The following is a 21,158-nucleotide window of genomic DNA, read 5'->3' as shown; positions in this document are numbered from 1 at the left end:
GCTGCGGGGCAAGAGGGCTTGGGTTCCCTCTTGCCCCAGTTGTCTATCTTTATACCCATTCTCATCCAAAAATTGTCCAAGTCAAAAACGCCTAGAACAAGACCTTTTGGACGTGGGAGAGACCAGAAAAGTGAAGGACTGGACACCCAGACATAGCAACAGAGTAATGAGGCACCTTACACGGCACTGCTGTGAACTTCACAAAAATGGGTGCCACATAAATATCTCACCACAACTCCCTTATAGGTCATAGTGAGCCCCCCAAAACCTACTATACCCACCTATCTCCACCCAATAGCTCTTATGGCTGCAGGTGGCACCTATATGGCAGTATAGTAGGGTTTTGGTGGGTGCACATGTTTTACCATGAATTCAGTGGTTAGAATGGCTTATGGGTCTGGGTCCTCCTCTCTATGGTTCACTAGACCCCCCCTCCCCAGACTACATAAGCCACTTCTGTGCAGCTCTACCAGGCTTTCCTAGGCTAGGTGCTGATGTTCTGGAGGCAGGTATGTACATTTTTATTCCAATTTTTATGGCGGGGGGGGGGGGGGGTCAGTGATCACTGGGGGAGTGTGTTGGGGGTCTTTACTTTGTTGTTATCTGGTCACATTGGATGCCTTCTGGGCATTTATTCATGTTTTTAAATCGCCTAAGTCACAATGTATACGTTCCGTGTAGGAAGTCTTGTTGAACTTTCGATTATCGCTGCAGCATGACTAAATCTAGGTCGGCCCACATCCCGTCTACCTCCCGCCCTAACCACTCTTTCAAAAATGTCCCTTTTCACTCTGGGCGTATAGCAGCACTGAAAAGGCCTAAACTGTTTTTAGATATGTCTAAAACCCATTTCGATTATCGACACTTGGATGATCTGTCTTTTTTATTGTCCAAGTGCCGATTTAAGACGGGTTTTTAGTCGTATTTTCATTTCCATTATGTACCTCTTAGGTTTCATGTTGATTCTTTAACATCCTCATTTTTTTTCTCCGATTTCTTAGCGTAATCTAGGACCCATGAGGAAGGTGTGTTTGTCGAAACACAGACAGTGCTGGGTCTTTTTCATCATATGCACATTTGGATTGTTATTGCAACTTTCAATTGATTGAATAAACGCCTGCATCAAGAACATCTTTTCCACAGTTTCTTTTGTTTTAAATTGACATTAACACCTTCCCATTTGTATCTCAGTTTGATACAGTCGCAGCAATTTCCGACGCTTCAAGTCACGTCACCCTAAAAAGTTACACAATGCATTTCGAGGTACTGTGTGTTTGCTAGAATAGAGTGGATGCTGTGTGCTGTGCATAGCAAACAGTTGTGTTTTTTGCATGAGCATCTGTTGCATGACAAGCTGTCTGTATTACAAAAAATTGGAAAAACTGGGATACGTTGAGCTATAGTTTTTGGTGGAGTTTGTTGTGCCACATCTTTAAAATGGAACGAGTAATTGCTATACAGCAGGGGCATTTTAGGAAATTTGAGGATGTTTGGGGGCCATTAACAAATTACTGTATAGAATAAATATTGTTTTTTTCCTATATTTATACACGGCCAGGGTGGGGAGGGGGGAGGGATATGTTAAGTCATGTTTTCGTAGGTTTAAAATACAATTGAGGGTATATGGGGAGGGGATATTTTATTTGTATTAATTTTTGATGGAATATTAAGTGATGTTTAAGTGTCAAGTGATTGTATTTTATATTGCACTTATTGAAAGATTTAAAAATGAATAAAGAATTTTCTTTTAAAAAAAGAAGAAAGTCAAGTGTAATATTGCTAATACACTGTATTATGCTTGGAGGTTTTTGTATCCTAATCACGAACGAATAGACCTGCTCTTAGTTTCCAGAATATACACACAGAACCATGAACAGTTTAAAGTACTTATGGATTTTTTTTAATTTTTAAAATTAAGGTGAATAATCAGTTTCTGGGGGACAACCATTGCAATCAATTCTTAGGTGTCCATCGGGGTATATCCCACAGAGAGTGTGTACCCTAGAGCGCACTGTGGGTATTACCCATAAACATCATATATATCAGTGGTTCCCAAACCTGTCCTGGGAGACCCCCCAGCCAGTCAGGTTTTCAAGATATCCCTAATGAATATGCATGAGAGAGATTTGCATATAATGGAAGTGACAGGTATGCAAATCTCTCTCATGCATATTCATTAGGGATATCTTGAAAACCTGACTGGCTGGGGGTCCCCCAGGACAGGTTTGGGAACCACTGATATATATTCATCCAAATTTGTATTTTTAGTTTTAGAAGTGCTGTGTGAATAGGAAATTTAAAACATTTGAAAATCAATGTCACTTATTCCCGTATTAGTATCAAAGAGGTAAATGATTTCTCATCAAAAATACAAAAACCAGGAAAAACCAATAAACTGATCTAGAGATCAGTCCATATATCCATATGTCCATATATCATCCATATATCCATATGTTCATATATTATCAAGGTGGTGCCTTGGCTAATTGCTCTACAGAGTACCCCGTTTCGTGACCTTCCTCAGGGACAAACTCAGGAGCACAAACCGTGACATCTCCAGATTTGCGTGACTTGTGAAGGAAGTGAATTGAGAATGATTTATAGCTAGGAATCCACCGAAAGGCCCCACTTCTTCTCCAACGTAGTGTGTGATGACATCATATCCTCACGTCCTTAATGTTTAGATGTACCAGCTGTTAGCCATTTCACTGTGTCATTCACGCTGAACGGCATGAAGGATTGCAGGGTGTAGATCCAAAACTGTTCCCTGGATAATAAAAAATGGAGCTAATATCTGTTATCCCTTGCATTTTGCGAATAAAGTGTGTGGTGTCTTTTATGTAAGTATGAGCTTGGGCCACAGAAGGTTGCAAAAAGTGGTCAATAAAACATGACAGAGGTTCTAAGATGGTGCCCCATAGGGAGACAATGGGTCTCCCCGGTGGGTTCTGGACTGACATGAATTTTTGGAACTGTATAAAAGACTGGGGTTCTTGGATGTTCACATATCAGATATCGTCTCTCATTTTTTGTTATGTCCCCACGCATGTAAGCTGAAGTTACTACTTCATTTATGATGACTTTTAATTGCTCCATCAGATCTTCTTGAAGGGGGATGTAATTTTGAGTGTCAGCTAATTGACGACTCAATTCTTCCTGATACTGGATTCGGTTCATCACCACTATCAAACCCTCTTTATCCACTGGTTTAATTATTATGTGGTGATCTGTTTATAAGGAAACTCTTTGCAGGGGGAATTATTATGTTCTAATTCCTCGCTATCCTTTAAAACCAGGTCGTGAAAAGTAGCTATGTGAGGGTCTTCTGAACAAGGAGGAATCCAAGTGGAACGGGGTGAATAATAGAATCATCAGAATTAGTTGAAGTGTTTGAGAAAAATAATTTGATAAAAGGAGCCCTTAGTGCATAGCGATGTAGCTGTGTTACTCTTAAAGCACGGAGCGTGCCTGCTCTCTGCCCCAGACCCACCCCCTGCGCTAAATTGTATTGTTAGAGCATGAGTAGCATTCTCGGCTTCCAAAATTACCACGCAACACCTAAGCACGTCCTGCGGTAAGGCAGTTTTATAAAAGGACCCCACAGTATGATATATCGTATATTATTGTTTTCAGGACTTAGGAACCCTTTTAGCAAGCTGTGTTTAGCACTGATGTGCATGTCATGGAAAACAAATCTATTTGCAGCCCTTGAGGACCTTAATTGGCTATTCCAGATTTAGTGTCAGTACAACTGAAAAATCTTATGCAGCACTGCTGTGGGTTAGCAATAGTTAATTTTACCAGCGATGTGTACTGTTTCATTCCTACTCCAGCGATAAGAATAAAAAAAATTTCAAAAAACAAGTGAACACATGCTGCCATTTCTTAATAAATTATGGAGATGGAGGCATCACTTTTCATTTAACCCTCATACATTTTATGTAAATATTTTCCTTATTTTAATTCAAAGCATATTACTAATAGAGTCTTTATTCACAGGATCTGGCAGAGACGAAAATTCCAGGATCAGTGTCTCATATAAGCGGTCAGAGTCAGAGGCGAATGTCCATATTACGAATACCCAGTCAAAGTCAGATCAGTCTGAGCTACTCCCAGAATTCCCTGCAACATGTTGCCAGTCAGCTTATTGATTTCCACGACAGAAAGTCATTGATTGAGGATTCTGTGTGGGACAGTATTATCCATGGTCACAAGAATGGAATGGTGAGTGGCCAAATCATTGAACGGAAAATTAAAAGATGCAGCCTACAAAAGGGTCAGAAGAAGTATTTGTTTAGAACAATCACTTAGGGCCTGTTTTACAAAGCCGCACTAGCGGCTGCTGCGCGGTAAGGGCCCCAAAGCCCATAGAGATTTAAAGGGCTTCAGAGCTGTTGCCGCATGGCAGCCCTAGCACGGCTTTGTAAAACAGGCCCTTAATTTTCATGTTTACATTTCGGGGCTTACTGTATATTAACAGAAAAATGAACATGTGGTGAGTGTAAAGCCTGTATGGTAAATTGAGGTATTGTGCCCTGCATCTACTGCACATAGCAGACAGGCACTGCAGTGGCACTGAAAGTACAGCACCACATTATATATTTTCACAGACAGCACAGGTGCATTTGTGCTACCTAGCAATCCTTGTGCTGGCCCAAACAACTAACCCATCTGCCTAATGACAGTCCTCTGATCCTCCCCTCAGTCCCAGTGACAGCACCCAATCCTCTTATCCTCCTGCTCCTTAAACCTGGTGACAGCACCTGATCCTCCTATCCTGCCCTCCAATTCAGTAATAGCACCCCAATACCCTATCTCATCCCTCTTAAATGATAGAATGGCCCCTCTTCATCATACTGCGAGACTACCACTTTAGGTCACATCTACCATTTTCAACCTGGGCCTTAGCTGGGGCAGAAGCAGAGGGAGACTGTTCCTGTCCTGTACACTGGACAGCAGGGAAACATGGCAGTGACTGGGGTGGGCTGCAAAGCCAGGAGAAAGCTGGAGGTTGTGCCTTTCAGAGCTAGACTTAGAAAGGGGAGGCTCAGAAATATGACATGCTGCCTTGAAATTGGGAGGATGTTTGGAAGTGTTGCTTTCAAGAAAGGGGCTGTGCCATTGGACTGCTAAAGGCATGGCTGTGCTTACTAGCTCTTGTTGAGGTGGTGCTAAGAGCAGCTGTGCTATTGACAGTCATGACAGCTCCCTCTAAGGATTGGCTAGGCACACAGGCCCTGATTCTGCAAAGTGCTCCTGATTGTAGGCAGCTGTAGGCGTCCTAAAGCTATCTAATCAGCCAATCGGGAGGCACTTTTTCTAAAAAGTAAAATTCTCCCCAGGCATGCCGCCTATATTGAAGGTGCCTCCGGGGAGCCTAGAGAGGCCCGCAAGCCGCCTAAGGCTAGGCGATAGCCTTAAGTGAATCTAGGCGGCCCTACGCAAAATGCTGGCCTACATGGTAAGTAGACGCAGCCGCTGTACCTAATCGCGGCAAGGATCTCCCTGCCGTGATTAGTATAGTGGCCGTGGCTAAGGCCGCAAAAGTCTCCCCTCCCCCCAGCGATCGCGGCAGGAGGGTACCCAACCCCGCCTGCTGACCCCCCCCCCCAACGGCCCTCCCAAAGATCGCGGCAGGAGGGTACCCAACCCCTCCTGCCAACTCCCCAACGGCCTTCCTGAAGATCACACCAGAGGGGTGCCCAACCCATCCTGCTGACCTCCCCAATGGCTCCTCATAAGATTGCCGGCAGGAGGGTACCCAACCCCTCCTGCCGGACCCCCCCCCCCCCCCAGCGAACACCATCATCCCGGAACCCCCTCTTGACCTTACCAGCAAGTTGGACCAGACGGCTCCTCGCACATCCAGGCAGCAGGCCCGCCTCCATCCAAATAAGGCAGGCCCGCCCCTACCCTGCCCAAACCACAGGATCCTAGAGCCTGATTGGCCCAAGCGCCTAAGGCCCCTCCTATTGTGTGAGCAACAAATTCTAAAAACCAGCTTATTTGGGCAGCAATCAAGAGAACAAAAATATTTTGCAGTCCCAGAGAGCAGGTAGCTCACCTTTGCCATAAAAAATGCATCAAATGCAGTCTAGGGTCTACCTACTGGACAAGATAAGATCTTATTGCCTAACATTAAAAGTCCATAAATACAATTGACTCGATCCTGAGAAAAAGTTACACAGCATAACAATCTCATTATAAAATTAATCAGCTAAAACATTTACACTACGATATTCAATAGAAGTCATGGATTTGGATGAAGTAGTTAAACAATTAACCAACTGAATTCAAAGGTTATTAAGAGGAATAATATGATTTCCTTGCATCAATAAGTTCTTTTTGTAAGAATTAATTGCTTGTTCCTATTCAATTTTATCATCTGTTTCACATATTTTTCACCGTTTTCTCTCCAACTCATGACAATCACGTTTTCTGGCACTCACTTGTTCCAAATACCAAGGGGAAGGATTGCTCCTTATTTTCCTCATAATGGTAACGGGCACTATTTTGTTCAGAACCTCCAAAATACTTGTATACCAGCATTCCAAATTATTTAAAGATAGCTTCTAATATTTTACTATCTGTTGCCAGAATAAAGATTTGTCTGTTTTACACCTAGAGTGGAAAGAATCTCAAGCATGTCTCTGCCTAGTTTGTGACTATTTTTATGTCACATATACCTCCAAATACGATAAATGGTGCTCAAATTTGTATGTGGTAATTTAAGTAATGAGTCAATTAGAACCAATAATTGGGCAATATAAATTATTGGCAACAATCTGGATTTATGTGCATCTTCTAGGTGCTATTCTATAAAGATGTGAACATAAAGTTTTAGGGTCAGATTCTCTAAATGGCGCCAGTTTTAAAGGTGTCGATAGGCACCAAAGCTCAGCTAAATATGCCGTTTAAATTATGTTTTTAACTGAGATTCAAGGTGCCTACTAGCAGTTAAAAAAATTGGCACCAGCATTGCACCTCTGTAGGCACTTTAGGTCACCTAATGCCACTGTGGGCGTGGCTAATTCAAGAAATGGCATTAGGCCTCCGGAGGTGTGATTCATATCAAAGGCAGGCACTGGAAATGTAGGCCTGGAAAACCCTGGCCTACATTTTTGGTGCATACCTTTGCCGGAGGCGTGATTCTGTAACCAGTACCATCGCGTGATTGGCAGCTGCTGACAATGGTGCTGGTTAGAGTATCCAGCCTTTAGTGCATAACTGAAAAGGGGCACGGGCATGGGAGTGGCATGGGTGGGTCAGGGGCGTTCATTAAAGATGCATGCAGTATTATAGAATTCAGGGGATCCATGCCTCATTGGGGCACAAGAATCTGTAACAGGTTGAAGTGCGCGCCTTTGTGGAACGAATTGCTGCAGCAAAGCTAAGAGCTCCTTATACTAAGGTGCACTAGCGTTTTTAGTGCACGCAGCAGATTAGCGCATGCTAACCCCGCTCTATGCGGCTAGAACTAACGCCAGCTTAATGCTGGCATTAGCGTCTAGCGTGCACGGCATTGTAGCGCGCGCTATTCCACGTATTAAAGCCCTAACGCAGCTTAGTGAAAGGAGTGATATACTGGACTTAATTGTTATATTTTTAGCTATTTAATTGACTAAATTGACTCGGTCTTTATTAGTGTTACTGGATGATTTTTAGGACTCTATTTACTTACGTCTTGCCTGACACCTGATTTATAGGTTTTATTAATTCATCATTGCTGCTGCCAATCAATTGCTTACTTGCTAGACTACCAATTTATTACTGTTCTTAGTTAATTATTTATTGCTGCTAGGTTATTAATTTGTTTATGCTGTTAGTTTTTTAACTGCTCACTGCTGTTAGCTTACTACTTTGTTATTCCTGCTAGTCCATCAATTGTCTAAAGTTATTAGTTTATTAATTGCTAATGCTGCCAGTCTCTTAATTTGCTTATGTCGTTAACTTTTTAACTTTTTTAATTGTCTTTTGCTGCTGGTTTGCTATTCTTACTAGTTTACCAATTGCTTCACACTGCTATTTTATTCATCTGTTGATATTCATAGTTTATTAACTGTTTTTTTACAGATAGATAATTTGGTAACATTTATAAGTATTCATTTTTAAGAAACCGTCATACTGTTTGCATCGAACTCGTACCTTTTAGCATAAGTTTTTATTTTAGAGTGAGATTTTAATACTTTAAGGGCTCCTTTTACGAAGCCGCGTTAGCGGCTTTATCGCACGCACCTTTTTAGCGCGTGCTGACCCCTGCGCTAGCCGAAAAACTACCGCCTGCTCAAGAGGAGGCGGTAGCAGCTAGCGCGCACTATTACGCACATTAAACCGCTAACGCAGCTTCGTAAAAGGAGCCCTAAGTCTGCTTAAGATGCATTTCTTAAATGCTTTTCTATTGTTAGTCTTGTTAGGTAGATTGAAGGATGTTAGTTGGAGATACCCATGGTAGATAGTGCTTTATGCAAATCCATACGTTCCAATCCACAATTAACTCCAATATTATTTAACTCTGAGGAATTACCATCATATCCTACTAAGATTCATACCACTTCTTATAGGAACTCAAGGGTTTTTTCTAAAAGAGTGTGGAGATTGCGACCCATTACTATTAAGAATCAAACATCTTTCCTATCTGAAGAGTTAACTATTATCAATTGTGCTTATGTAAATGAACTATCGGTTAGAGGTAAAGCACAGATTATTAAGGATTGGATAATTGATCAAAATTTAGCCTGCTTGTTTATATCTGAAACCTGGCTTAATTCCATTGATGATCCGGTTATTAATGATTTACTTAGAAAAGCTGGGATAACTTAAATTATAGCTTCCGATGGGAATCCCTATGTCAGATTTATAAGTCTGAAAACATGAATTCTGTGCAGAGGGGACACCATAGCAAATTTAAAGAAATTTGGGGCCCGTTAACAAGTTATAATATAAGTAGTAATATAATTATTATTAGTAGTATTTCCCTTTGAGTCATGAAATATTGTTATACATATCCAGGAGGGGGAGGGAGGGAGAAGAGTTAAAACAGCTTTAGTTTATTTGTTAGAGAAGAGTGCAGTAGACTATATTACTTGATTGCTTATGTGTATGCACTTTGTATTTAATGTTAAAAATGAATAAAGAATTTTAAAAAATGATTTACTTTTCCCCTCGCTAAAATCATTACTAAGAGAGAAACAAAAATTATACTATTCAGATAAAGTAGGGAATACTAGTACTAACGTTAAAAAATTATTCCACTTAGTCAATAATGTTTTTAATGTGACTTAAAAAACACAGTCTCCATGGTTGCCTCTACCATCTGCTGACGACCTAGCGAATTTCTTCTGTTCCAAGGTTTCTAGTTTAAGATCTTCTTGTTTGCCTTGTTCAGAATTTTTCGGCTATCATCTTAGAATGATAAAAGAAGAAGTTTGCGTAAATTTACATTGGTCTACATTTGATTATCCAGAATGGGATGATTTTTCCAAATTATTTTGTAAATATGTCAAATCATATTGTCTGTTCAACCCCTGCACTCCTAACCTTAAGGCAGCTGCCCCTTTAAGCTATAAACTGAAATTATTTGAATGGCTATCCGACTCTCTAGAAGCAGGAATATTTCCACATGAGGAAGGTACTATAATTATTACGCCAATAATTAAAAACATCAAAGAATCTATTTCATTACCATCTAACTATAGTCCTATTGCATCCATTCCCTTTTTTGTAAAAATCATGGAGGGTCTTGTTCAACTCCAGCTCACAAAATATCTTGAGCAACACTCCCTACTGCACGATTCTCAATCAGGTTTCAGAACCTATTTTAGCACTGAGACAGTGTTGGCTACATTGTTAGACCATTTAAATAGCCTACTGAGCAAGGGTAACAGTTCACTGGTGCTTCAGTTCGACCTAAGTAGCGCCTTTGATTTGGTAGATCATACCAAATTATTGGCTTGTTTGGATGCTTTTGGCCTACAAGGTAATCCAGACAATATCAGGTTAAGTTTAATTATCAGTTTTCCTTTAACTGGAAAAATCCGAGTGGTGTACCCCAAGGTTTCCCACTTTCACCCACATTATTTAATGTATATCTCTCCTCCATGGGCTACAGCTTGAGTAACCTAGGTATAGAACTGTTCAGCTATGTTGACGCTATCACATTTGTCATACCTTGTGATAAAGTTCTATCTCATATCTCTCATGAAATTGAGTCTGTGTCAAAATTGATAAACTCTTGGATGCTGGATTTCAAACTCAAGCTTTTTGTCGTGTCGCCACATAAGATTATTCACGAGCCATCGATTAGTATAAATTCTACCTTGTATATAATTCAACCAACAATTAAAATATTGGGAGTCGTTTTGGATCAGCATCTGGCCATGAAAAAACAAATAGATGCTGTGGTACGTAAGAGTTATTACACGTTATGGAAACTGCATACCATTAAACCCTTTTATGAGTTTTCTGCTTTTTTAAACTTCTGGTACAATCTCTATTACTGAGTCTTTTGGATTAATAATAATAATAACTTTATTCTTGTATACCGCATTACCATGGAAGTTCTATGCGGTTAACAAATGAAGAGACTGTACTTTTACAGCGAAGTTACAGTTTCAGTGATGTTACATTTACATTTTAGACGATAAATTTACGGTGAAGTTGTTTTTTCAGCTAGGTTGACATATACTGAGTAGTTACATTTGCTGTAAGTTGTTACAAATAGCAGTGTTACAAATAGCAGTGTTACATACGGCGGTGAAGAGTCTGGGGTGAGTCGAGGTCAGAGGAGGAGGCAAGGAAGAGGGTGGATAGATCAGAGGAATTTGTCAAAAAGGTAGGTTTTGATTATTGTAATATTGTATATTTAACAATTCCCAAGAAAGACATGGTTAGACTCATATTGATTCAGAAGACAGCAGTTAGAATGATTTATGGTCTTAAAAAGTATGATCATGTAACTCCATTTTATTGTGAGTTGCATTGGTTGCCAATGGGGGCTCGTGTTTTGTTTAAGTTGGGTTGGCTTTTGCTATAACGTTATGTAAGGTACCACTCCGTTTTACATGGTTAATAGATTCTCTCTAGCATCGTATAAAAATAATAGAAAATCTCATGCCCTGTTTACCTTTCCCTCAGTACAGGGCTGTAAAAGCAAGAAATTGCTGGATCATACTTTAGCATTCCAAGCAGCTTCACATAACAGAGAATTTCAATTGTTATTGCTTGGAGCCTGTCCTTATAAACATTTCGGAACTCAACTGAAAACTCATTTCTTCTCAAAATACTTGGTCAAATAATTTATTTTTGTCATCTTTAAATTATCTTTAGTTTATAATCTTTTGTAAACCGCGTAGAACTTATGGTTACGCGGTTAAGAAGTACGACATTATGTTATGTTTAAATCCTCACACCCAAATGTTGGGCACAGATTCTAGCACTAAGGGCTACTTCATAAACAGTGCCCAGGAGGATCACGTGAAGCTGTGAGCCGGTGAGCAGCTCTTTGTGCCGGCTCCAGTGCCCTACTCCTTAACTTGTCTACTAACGGGGGTATACCAGCGCATTTTGACTGCATTTTGCATCGTAGATGCTAGTGAATACATGGACAAATATTTGGCGAAATTTACCCCAGCTATGACCTCCAAAACAACTAGAAAAGAGCGTGAAAAGGTAATGCCTGTGGAGGATAAAATGGCGGACCCGCCTCGTGCCGCCAGCCCGATCTTTACGGCTGAGATGATGACGGAACTCCAACAAGGTGTTCTTCAAGCTCTGGGCCTGCATATGGAGCAAATTTCCTCCCAGTTTACAAAGTTAGAATCGCTCTTTGAAGATCACGCCACCCGGGTTACGGGATTAGAGGCTCGGGTCTCCACGGTGGAGGATGAGGCGACGGCGATGGCGACGGAGGGCGCAGCCTTGACCACCCAGCTGCGCCAATGTCCTGGCAAGATAGAGGATTTAGAATAAACAGTGCCCAGCTCTGAGTGCCATTTATAAAACAGCACTCAACATGCTTTTTTTTTTGGCACTCAGATTCACTGAATCTAATCCATAATCAGTGGCATGGTATGGGGGTGGAGTGTGGGGGGCGGTCTACCCTGGGCGTGGTCTTTCTAAGGGTGCAGCACCCCTCCTCCTCTCTGCCCCCTGCTCCTCTCCTTGCCGTGTGCACCCCTTGCCTTACCCTATACCAGGGGTCTCAAAGTCCCTCCTTGAGGGCCGCAATCCAGTCGGGTTTTCAGGATTTCCCCAATGAATATTACTTCCCTGGCAAGAGATTGCTGCCTGCATCAGCACTCTCTCCAAAGTCACTTCCAGACAAATGGGAAGGTGGGGGCTAGGGTGAGGGCTTGGGTTAGGGAGGGATGGATAATGACATGACTCTGTTAAAATTTCTTGCTGCCTGTTTACATATGGTTAGAATATATTAGAAAATTCCTTTGTAAGATGTTAAAACTTAATAAAGATTGAACTAAAAAAAAACCCCCCAAAAACGAGGTCACTTCCAGGACCCCTGCCTAGGAAGTGATGTCAAAGGGCGAGCGGACACCGACGTGGGCATGATGCTCCCGCCAAAGAAGTTAAAAAGGTGTGGGGATAGGGACAAGGGAAGCGCGTATGCGTCAGGGGGTAGGGGGAGGGGCACCACCATCCCAGGCACTGCTCACCCATACTACACCCACTGTCCATAATGGTGTGGCCATGGAACTGGAGACCAGGGCTGATCAGATACAAGAGTAGTAAAGGTATCAGAAAATAAATGAGCTACGCTATTCAAGTGTGACCCTTTTCATAAGTTACCACAGGTAATAACGGAATAATTTGAAGCAAATGTAAAAACTTAGAAAATGAAAGTATCAAAGGGGCTTTTAAAGTAAGAAAAATCACTCATCTTTTTTTCTTTTTTTTTCTATTTCAGTATGTGCCTGAAGATGATCCTGTAAATACTGTCAAAGGCTTCAGTACTATGACAAAAGAACAGACTGCATTTACAGACACTCATTTGTAGTGGAGAAAAACAAGGTCTTTATACTGGATGGGCAGAGGAGATATCCCACCTCCCACTGTGTTTTATTGATTTTGTCCTGCATTTGGTTACTATATTGCATAAGAATATTAGCAATGTAAATATATTTTCAAATATATTACTGTAACAGCCAAGGATATATATTTTTTTTCATTCTTTATTATGATTATTCATTACAATAATAACAAATATTCATGAATATCCACAAAAACTCTGTATATAAAATACATTGAAACATATATAAGTAAATAAATCAACTTGATCTAGTCCACATTAAAATGGTCACCAGACTTTAAACTAGGAAATCAACTCTTATATATTTTACCATCAACGACAGGCTAAATTGGCTTACTTTATATATCATTCATCATCCTCCCAAATAAAATTAGCGATAACAGAAATTAAACTTTTAATAAAGTTTTCTCCTTAATAAAACCTTCTAGCTGGATTGGGTCAAGAAACACATATTTATCACTTCCATACGATATAAGGCATTTGCATGGAAATTTTAGAAAGAAAGTAGCTCCCACAGCCAAAGCTTTAGGCTTTACCTGAAGAAATTGCTTTCTTTTAAACTGAGTATGTCTTGAAACATCCGGAAAAATTGTCACTCATTGACTACAAAACAGATCTTGTTTTTTAAATAAGTATAATTTCAAATAGCCTGTTTTTCAAGTTCTGTCTTGAGGGCCACCAGCAGAGTCCTTAGAGGATTCGAGAAACTGTGATACATTCAAACTGTCAGGTGAAACTGATTGGTCCATACCACCTTCTTCTACTGTTTCCTTAGAAGCTCTTGGAATGTAATAGAAGTTATCAACTTCAAAAGTATCCACATTAGTATAATGTATTATTTCCCTCAAGTACATTTTCAAGAGTTCTATGGGAGAAAGATAATGTGTAATAGGAAAATTTAAGAGACGAAGGTTTTTAGCCCTAATAGAGTTCTCCAGTTTCTCTAATCTTTGATATTGGAAGCAGCATTAACTTGTAAAGTATTAACCATTTTTCCAATTTTTTTTTTTGCTGTTTCTTCAGATTTAACTTCAAACTCATTAATTTTAACAGTAACATCCGATGAAAACTGACATAGATTTGATACAGTTTTTTGTAAGGATGACTCTATTCTCGCCCCCACAATCATCTACAGTAGCTGGATTGGAGGTTCTAGGTCAATCTTTGGGGGGAACTAAAGGGTTGATCCCTGTACAGATGTATACGGGGACGGATCCTGACGTCCAACCTAAAGATAAAGTGATCACTTTAAACGATGTATGGATAGTTGTCAACAGCCAAGGATATAATTGAGTTTAGCTTTGTTCAAGTACGTCAGTGTTCGTATGCATTTAAAAAAAAACATGCCCATAAACAGTAAGAAGTAATCCTACTGCTATACAGCACTTCTTTCAGAGTAGCTTCACTGTTATATTTAAGGTCCTCAGTGGGCCACCACACACTCAAATCATTTCATAGTGTGGGGCTTTACGCTCCCATTCGTCACTGGACCCGTAACTATGATTATAATTTATGTTGAAAAAGTTTTTTATTAATGCTAAAATTACTTAGCTTATGGTTTTAGCATTAATAAAAAACTTTTTCAACATAAATTATAATCATAGTTACGGGTCCAGTGACGAATGGGAGCGTAAAGCCCCACACTATGAAATGATTTGAGTGTGTGGTGGCCCGCTGAGGACCTTAAATATAACAGTGAAGCTACTCTGAAAGAAGTGCTGTATAGCAGTAGGATTACTTCTTACTGTTTATGGGCATGTTATATGGGAATACTCTTCTTTCAAAAAGTGGTGATTAGGGTGCCTAGAGTCTCATTTTAAAAAAAAACATAGCACATTAACCATTAAAAAAAACATAGCACATTAAATCTTTTCCTCATAAAGTCCATTTTGAAATCATTTTACACTTTTCACTCCCTTCTCTTATGCTCCACACAGGAAGTTTGAACTTTGAAAATTAGAAGCTTTTACTGCACTTGATTTACCATGGGAGTCAGCAGTTTGCAGTATAGCAGTCCTACAGGTTAACAACTACCATGGTAAAGGAATTACGCTGTAGGCGCCATTTTGGAGACGGTGCCGCCAGGGCAGGAGTGACTAGGGATCGCTCCTGCCAGAAGACAATTGCACCATCAGGGATATTTGAAGGATGGTGGGAGCCCATGGAGGGGGAGGGGATATAAATGACACAGCCCGGGTGCATCGGACCATTACTTTGAGGCCCAATACCCTTAGATTGATAAAATAAGCCCAGCTTTTGACGGGGGTAATTTTACCATAATTTTAAGCCAAGAACATGACTTGTGGTGTGCAGCTGGTACATATCAACAAGTAATGAGCTGCTTCACAGGCATTTGAGACCCATGATCACATAAATATCACCACCTTAGGGCAAGACAAGCTGCGTTAGAGCCCTTTATGTCACATTAAAAAGCAAATAAGCCCTCACCCAGTTTGATCATTTCCTCTCTGAATAGCTACTTGCACAGGATTTATGTATATTTATAATATTCCCCAGCTTGTATGGGGGTACAGTTCTAGGAAAATATAAGCATTGTTACTAGTGGTGGTGTTACCTGAGCAAGATAAGGTCAGAGTAGGCAGTAGCTTAAGCATTTACGTATTTAAGTATTTACGTATGTTCAATTTATTTGTTCAGAAAAAGTGGGTGCAAAACATCAGTAGGTTCTTTTCCTAGGCAATTTTCAAAGGGAAAGGAACACAAAAAGTACCTGTGGACTTAGCATTTGCCTTACCCGGCACATTTTGAAATTTTCCCTCATACTGGATTAAATATTCATCTTTTTTTGATTTTTTTAAAATGACTGAAAAATATGTGGAAATAATAGAGCATATTTAGGTTTAGAAGTATCAGTTATATTTATATACTAAAAATGCATGCAATTTAATCAAGTTTCAATAAATGAGAAACTTAGCAACATTTTGAAAGTTTATGCTATTTCCTGACACATGACATTACAATTGTGACATATACCCTCTCTTCTATTAAACTGCGCTATTAAGCTGCACAGCTAAATGGCCCGCGCTGCTCCCGACACTCATAGGAATTCTATGAGCATCAAGGGCAGCGCGGGCCATTCAGCACGGCTCACCATGCTATAAACTGCTATCGCAGTTTCGTAGAAGAGGGGGAAAGTGTTCATTTTCCCTCTTTTGTTTGCTCCTGAAAACAACTTATTTCTCAAAAAAAAAAAAAATCATGCTGGAACTAATGGATCTCAAGAATTGTTCCATACTGTTTTAAAACTTTTTTAAAAATCCAAGTTTGACAATGTCCATCTGTCCTTCTGCTGACTATTTAGTAGATTATTGATATTACTCAAAAAACAATTTACTGGTTTGAAGAAAGAAGAGACGATGAAAGATTTTACTCTTGATGAGATAGAGAATCATTCTGCTTAAAAAAAAAAAAAAGTTAAGTAAAAGAGATTGTGATTTGGACTCCCTATCCAGCATCTATGTTGGAATTTTTTCTGTCTGAGAGACTCTGTTGGCTCCAGTCCTTTTTCAATTTGATGCTTGAAAAAAGGTTGTTTTCCAAGTGAAATGAATTATCGTGTTGACCCTAATCCAAAAAGATACTACTAAATCCTGACACTTGTTCAAATTATAGACCTGTGGAAGGGCTTAATCAAAACATAAGTCTAAGTCCGATTTGTATGTAGGGCGCTAGTTGTCCAAAGTCAGCAGCAGGAAAATGACCATTCTTGAAAAGTATGTCTAAAATTTTTTTTTTTTTAATCATCTTTTTGTACGTCCAGGCATTTGATCGTCCAGACTGCCACTATGTCTATCTTTACAACACATTCTTGACTAAAAATTTGTCCAAGTCCCAAACGCCCAGAACAAGACTTTTTGGACGTGGGAGGGGCCAACATTGTGATGGACTGGCCAAACTTAAGGAGAACCCAGCAGAGAAGAGCATGCTCTATTATTTGGGATACATGCATGTCTATCCTATCCAAGGAGCAGACTGGGGTGGGGGAGAACATATATGAAAAAGGAGTATATCAGGCGGCATAACCATACATGATTCACTAGTCTCTTCTGGATCTATAACATAAATTAGACCATGACTATTAACATGGGAACTGGTTTGCTAGGGGGTCTAGGGGCTCCTTTTACGAAGCCGCGTTAGCGGATTTATTGCATGTGACTTTTTATCATGAACCCCATGCTAGCCGAAAAACTACCATCTGCTCAAGAGGAGGCGGTAGCGGCTAGCGTGGCCGGCAGTTTAACACGCATAATAGGAGCCCTAAGTTGTTTTGAATAGTTGACTCTGTTTAAACCTAACCGGGGGGGGGGGGGGGGGGGGGTGTTTGCTCTGTTATGTTCTGTTCTTTAATTGTTTGTTGCCTGGTATACATAGTAAAGATATCGGGGGTGGGGGGGTAGGGAGGTGCCTTGCTGCCTGTTGAATGTTGACTGGTATACCGCTAAAAAATCCTGATTGTAAAAGTTAGATAATTTATTACTAGTTTATTTCGGTAGATTTGCATGTTCCTTGTTTCTTTCTAGGATCTCATCTGAAGTTGTAAATTGTGAAATACTAGAAAATATTAGGAATTTTAATGGATATTTGTTGCCTGTTTTAAGTTTACCCTTGACTGTATAATCTGGAAATTTTCAAAATATAGATAATGTCCAATCCCTCATTTTGAGCATACTGGATTATTGCAATGTGGTTTACTTAGGATCATTCTTAAAAAAAACTATTAGGAGATTGAGGATTGTACAGAATGCTGCAGTGTGTTGGATATTTGGGCTGAAAAGATCAGATCATGTTACTCAATACTATAGGAAATTGCATTGGTTGCCAATTGAGGCTAGAATTGTGTTTAAGTTTGCATGTTTATGCTTTAAAACGTTAGTTGGACTTATTCCTATCTATCTCGCTAATCATTTCGTGCTCCCTACACATTCTCATCCCAGGCAAGGAATTTCTCTGTTCTCATTCCCAACACTAAAGGGATGTATTTCAAAGAGATATCTGGGCAAAGCTTTGGCTTCAAATTACTCAAGGAGTAACTACTGAAATTACTTGTGTTGAATCTTTAAGGATAAAAATTATATATCTCCACAAGTTCGATTTCCACTTAAATAAAAAATAATAAATAAATATAAATATGCTAATATAAAGTGCAACGAGTGCTTTAAAAGTGCTCAGTCACCAACCAAAAAGTGCAATCGTACCAAATGTCGAGCGACATACAATACCCAAGCTAAGTATTATATAGTACTATTGAACATAAAGAACAATAGTAACAAAATAGAGGTTTAAACAGCAACAAAATAAAATAAAAATGAAAAATGTTTGACTAAAAGGGATAGACTCAGATCAATGATAGTTCACATGAAAGGTCAATAAACCAAGATTAGTTCTGGTAATTGACAGTGGACACTTGAGATCAGTAGTCTTTATTCTTGATGCCATTGAGTAAAGATTTTCTTAATCTAAAGATCCTCTTGATCTAAAGTTAGCCTTTGAATAGGAGATATTAGTAGACATACTAGAAGAAACAATTGGATTTCTTCCATTAGCAGTCTATGTGAACTATCGCCCCCTCTTGGCAAATATATTTTTTTAGAACACTGTATCTAAAAATCACTAATGTGATGACCTGCATCGACCCAATGTGATACGACTGGAGCTTGAAGCTGTTTACACCTAATATCAGACAGATGTTCACCCATCCGTACTTTTACCTTTCTTTAAGTATGACCTGGAGTAAAACTATAAGCGGTTTATTTTTTTTAATTCAATCTCCTATCAAGTGTTTAGAAGATCTGTGAAGACTTACTTATGACAAATTTCTATAACAAACCCTAGTTATTTGATGGATATATTTCTGTTTGTATTTCATCTACGTCTGGCAAATCTTCTTGATGTAAACCGCTTTGAACTCTCAAGGTATAGCGGGTTATAAATACATTTTTATTATTATTATATATGCACAAACATGTAGCTACATCTATATATAAATTTAAGGGCTCCTTTTACAAAGGTGCACTAGGGCCTTAACGCGCGGAATAGCGCACGCTAAATTGCCACGTGCGCTAGCCGCTACCACCTCCTTTTGAGCAGGCGGTAGATTTTCACCTAGCGTGCACTAATCTGGCACGTAAAAGGAACCCTAAGTGTATCTATTTTCATCCAGATATCTACTATTGATATACTGTAGATTAGATTATAGATATTCCTATATATAAATACAGACATATACAGATACTTTGAACAGCCTAGCTAACACTACTGTTTTAACTTTTTCCTTTACTTTCCCTTCCCTGGACTTCAAACCATATTGTGTTTACATATAAATATTTTCCTATTTTAAAAACTTCCTCACCTGCTGAGGAATTATCTGATTCAGATTCATCATGTTGTTTATATTGCTGATGGAAAAACAACAGGTCTTGGTTCGTAAAACAAAGCACTGGCATGAAAACCAGAAATGGTAGTCTTTTTTTTTGTTAACTCATATATAGCATAGTTTGATGTGTTACTGAAGATAGTAGGATAGGGCAACAGAAAGGTTGCAATATAAGAAAAATAGTTCTGGACTCTTGCTGATGTGCTTAAATCAAGAGCTATCTTTAATACACAGACATGATCTGCATTAAATCAGCAGCTCACATTTTTTATTCATGCGATAACAGCTCTGAGGCTCCTAGAATTGCAAATTACAGAGCACATACTGCCCCAACTCAGAAAGAAGAAGCAAAGAGGACCTATTTATTAAAAGTGAGTTAAGTGGTTATTATGGGAATTCACCTGCGCTAACAGCATAGCAGCTTGTTGGAGCTTGGGCAAGACTATGTCTTACTGTTAACATGAAAGTAATTTCCAAGTACAGTGGAACCTCGGTTTGTGAGTAACCCGGTTTGCGAGTGTTTTGCAAGACGAGCAAAACACTCAGCAAACTTTTGTCTCGCAAAACGAGTGTTGATGCGCTACACGAGCTCTCACTAGGATGGCCCAGGGGTGGGTGGGTACCTGTCTGTGGGTGTTGCAGCCCTTGCAGCATGGTAGTTTCCTTTCCCCGGGGTCCCCGTGCAGCTCTCCTCACTCTTTGGCGATGCCTTTGCTGTTAACCAGCACCTCCCGGCTTCCGATTCAAGCCGGCCATCCTCCAGACGCATGCGCAGGACCTTTGAACTCCCCCGTCAAGCCGGCACCGCTCCAACAAAACGTGCACCATGTGCAAGCACGCAGGACATCCTGCATGCTTGTACGGGGTGCGCGTGATGTTGGAGCACCCACAGACAGGTACCCACCCACCCCTGGGCCACCATAGTAAACCTTGGTTGTGGAACGAATTGTTTCAGTTTACATTGTGGCCTAAGGGGACATGTGCTTTGATATATGAGTACTTTGGATTACGAGCATGCTTCTGGAACGAATTATGCTCGTAAACCAAGGTACCACTGTATTAACTAAATGTGACAGACAGTACGGGTCAGTTAGCACCACCAGTTAATGTGTGCTAAAAGTGGAAGGGCATTTTCGATATGACTTCCAAATCCACATTTGGATGTTTTGCAAAACATGCTCGAAAATCTAGTAACAAACATAGAAACATGATGGCAGATAAAGGCCAAATAGCCCATCCAGTCTGCCATCCGCAGCATCCACTATCTCCTCCTCTCTCTAAGAAATCCCATATGCCTGTCTCACACTTTCTTGAATTCAGACACAGTCTATCTCTGCCACCTCTTCCGGGAAACTATTCCGCACATCTACCATCCTTTCTGTATAAAAGTATTTCCTTAGATTATTCCTGAATCTATCACCTCTTAACCTCATTCTATGCCCTTTATCTCTGGAATTTCCTTTCAATTGAAAGAGATTTGCCTCGTGCATATTTATACCACATATGTATTTAAATGTCTCAATTATATCTTCCCTCCCCTGCCTTTCCTCCAAAGTGTGTATATCTAATATAATAAAACCCTAAGCCGCGCATTCGCATTCCCACCTGCGTGCTCCCGTTTTCTGTGAGCTGTAGGGCACCGCAGGTATGAGTGCACATGCATGCGAATCTCTCTCTCTCTTTCTCTCTTCCCCTCGAGGCGGATGTCGGCTGCGACGGCTG

The 21,158-nt window shown here is 40.0% G+C and overlaps 1 protein-coding gene across 1 annotated transcript in view; it reads left to right on the top strand.

The window, feature by feature from the left end:
* The window catches only part of USH2A (usherin), a 45,707-nt gene extending 32,543 nt beyond the window's left edge, over positions 1 to 13,164 (top strand). The window contains exons 5-7 of the mRNA XM_033935807.1: positions 1,192 to 1,263; positions 4,000 to 4,224; positions 12,920 to 13,164. Coding sequence (XP_033791698.1) covers positions 1,192 to 1,263; positions 4,000 to 4,224; positions 12,920 to 13,009 — 387 coding nt within the window. The 3' untranslated portion in view covers positions 13,010 to 13,164. The remainder of the gene's footprint in view (positions 1 to 1,191; positions 1,264 to 3,999; positions 4,225 to 12,919) is intronic.
* The last annotated feature ends 7,994 nt before the right edge of the window (positions 13,165 to 21,158 follow it).

This window comes from Geotrypetes seraphini, chromosome 3 (genome assembly GCF_902459505.1).
Source record: "Geotrypetes seraphini chromosome 3, aGeoSer1.1, whole genome shotgun sequence".
In the NCBI taxonomy this organism is placed as follows: domain Eukaryota; kingdom Metazoa; phylum Chordata; class Amphibia; order Gymnophiona; family Dermophiidae; genus Geotrypetes; species Geotrypetes seraphini.
This window is presented reverse-complemented; position numbering and strand designations above follow the sequence as displayed.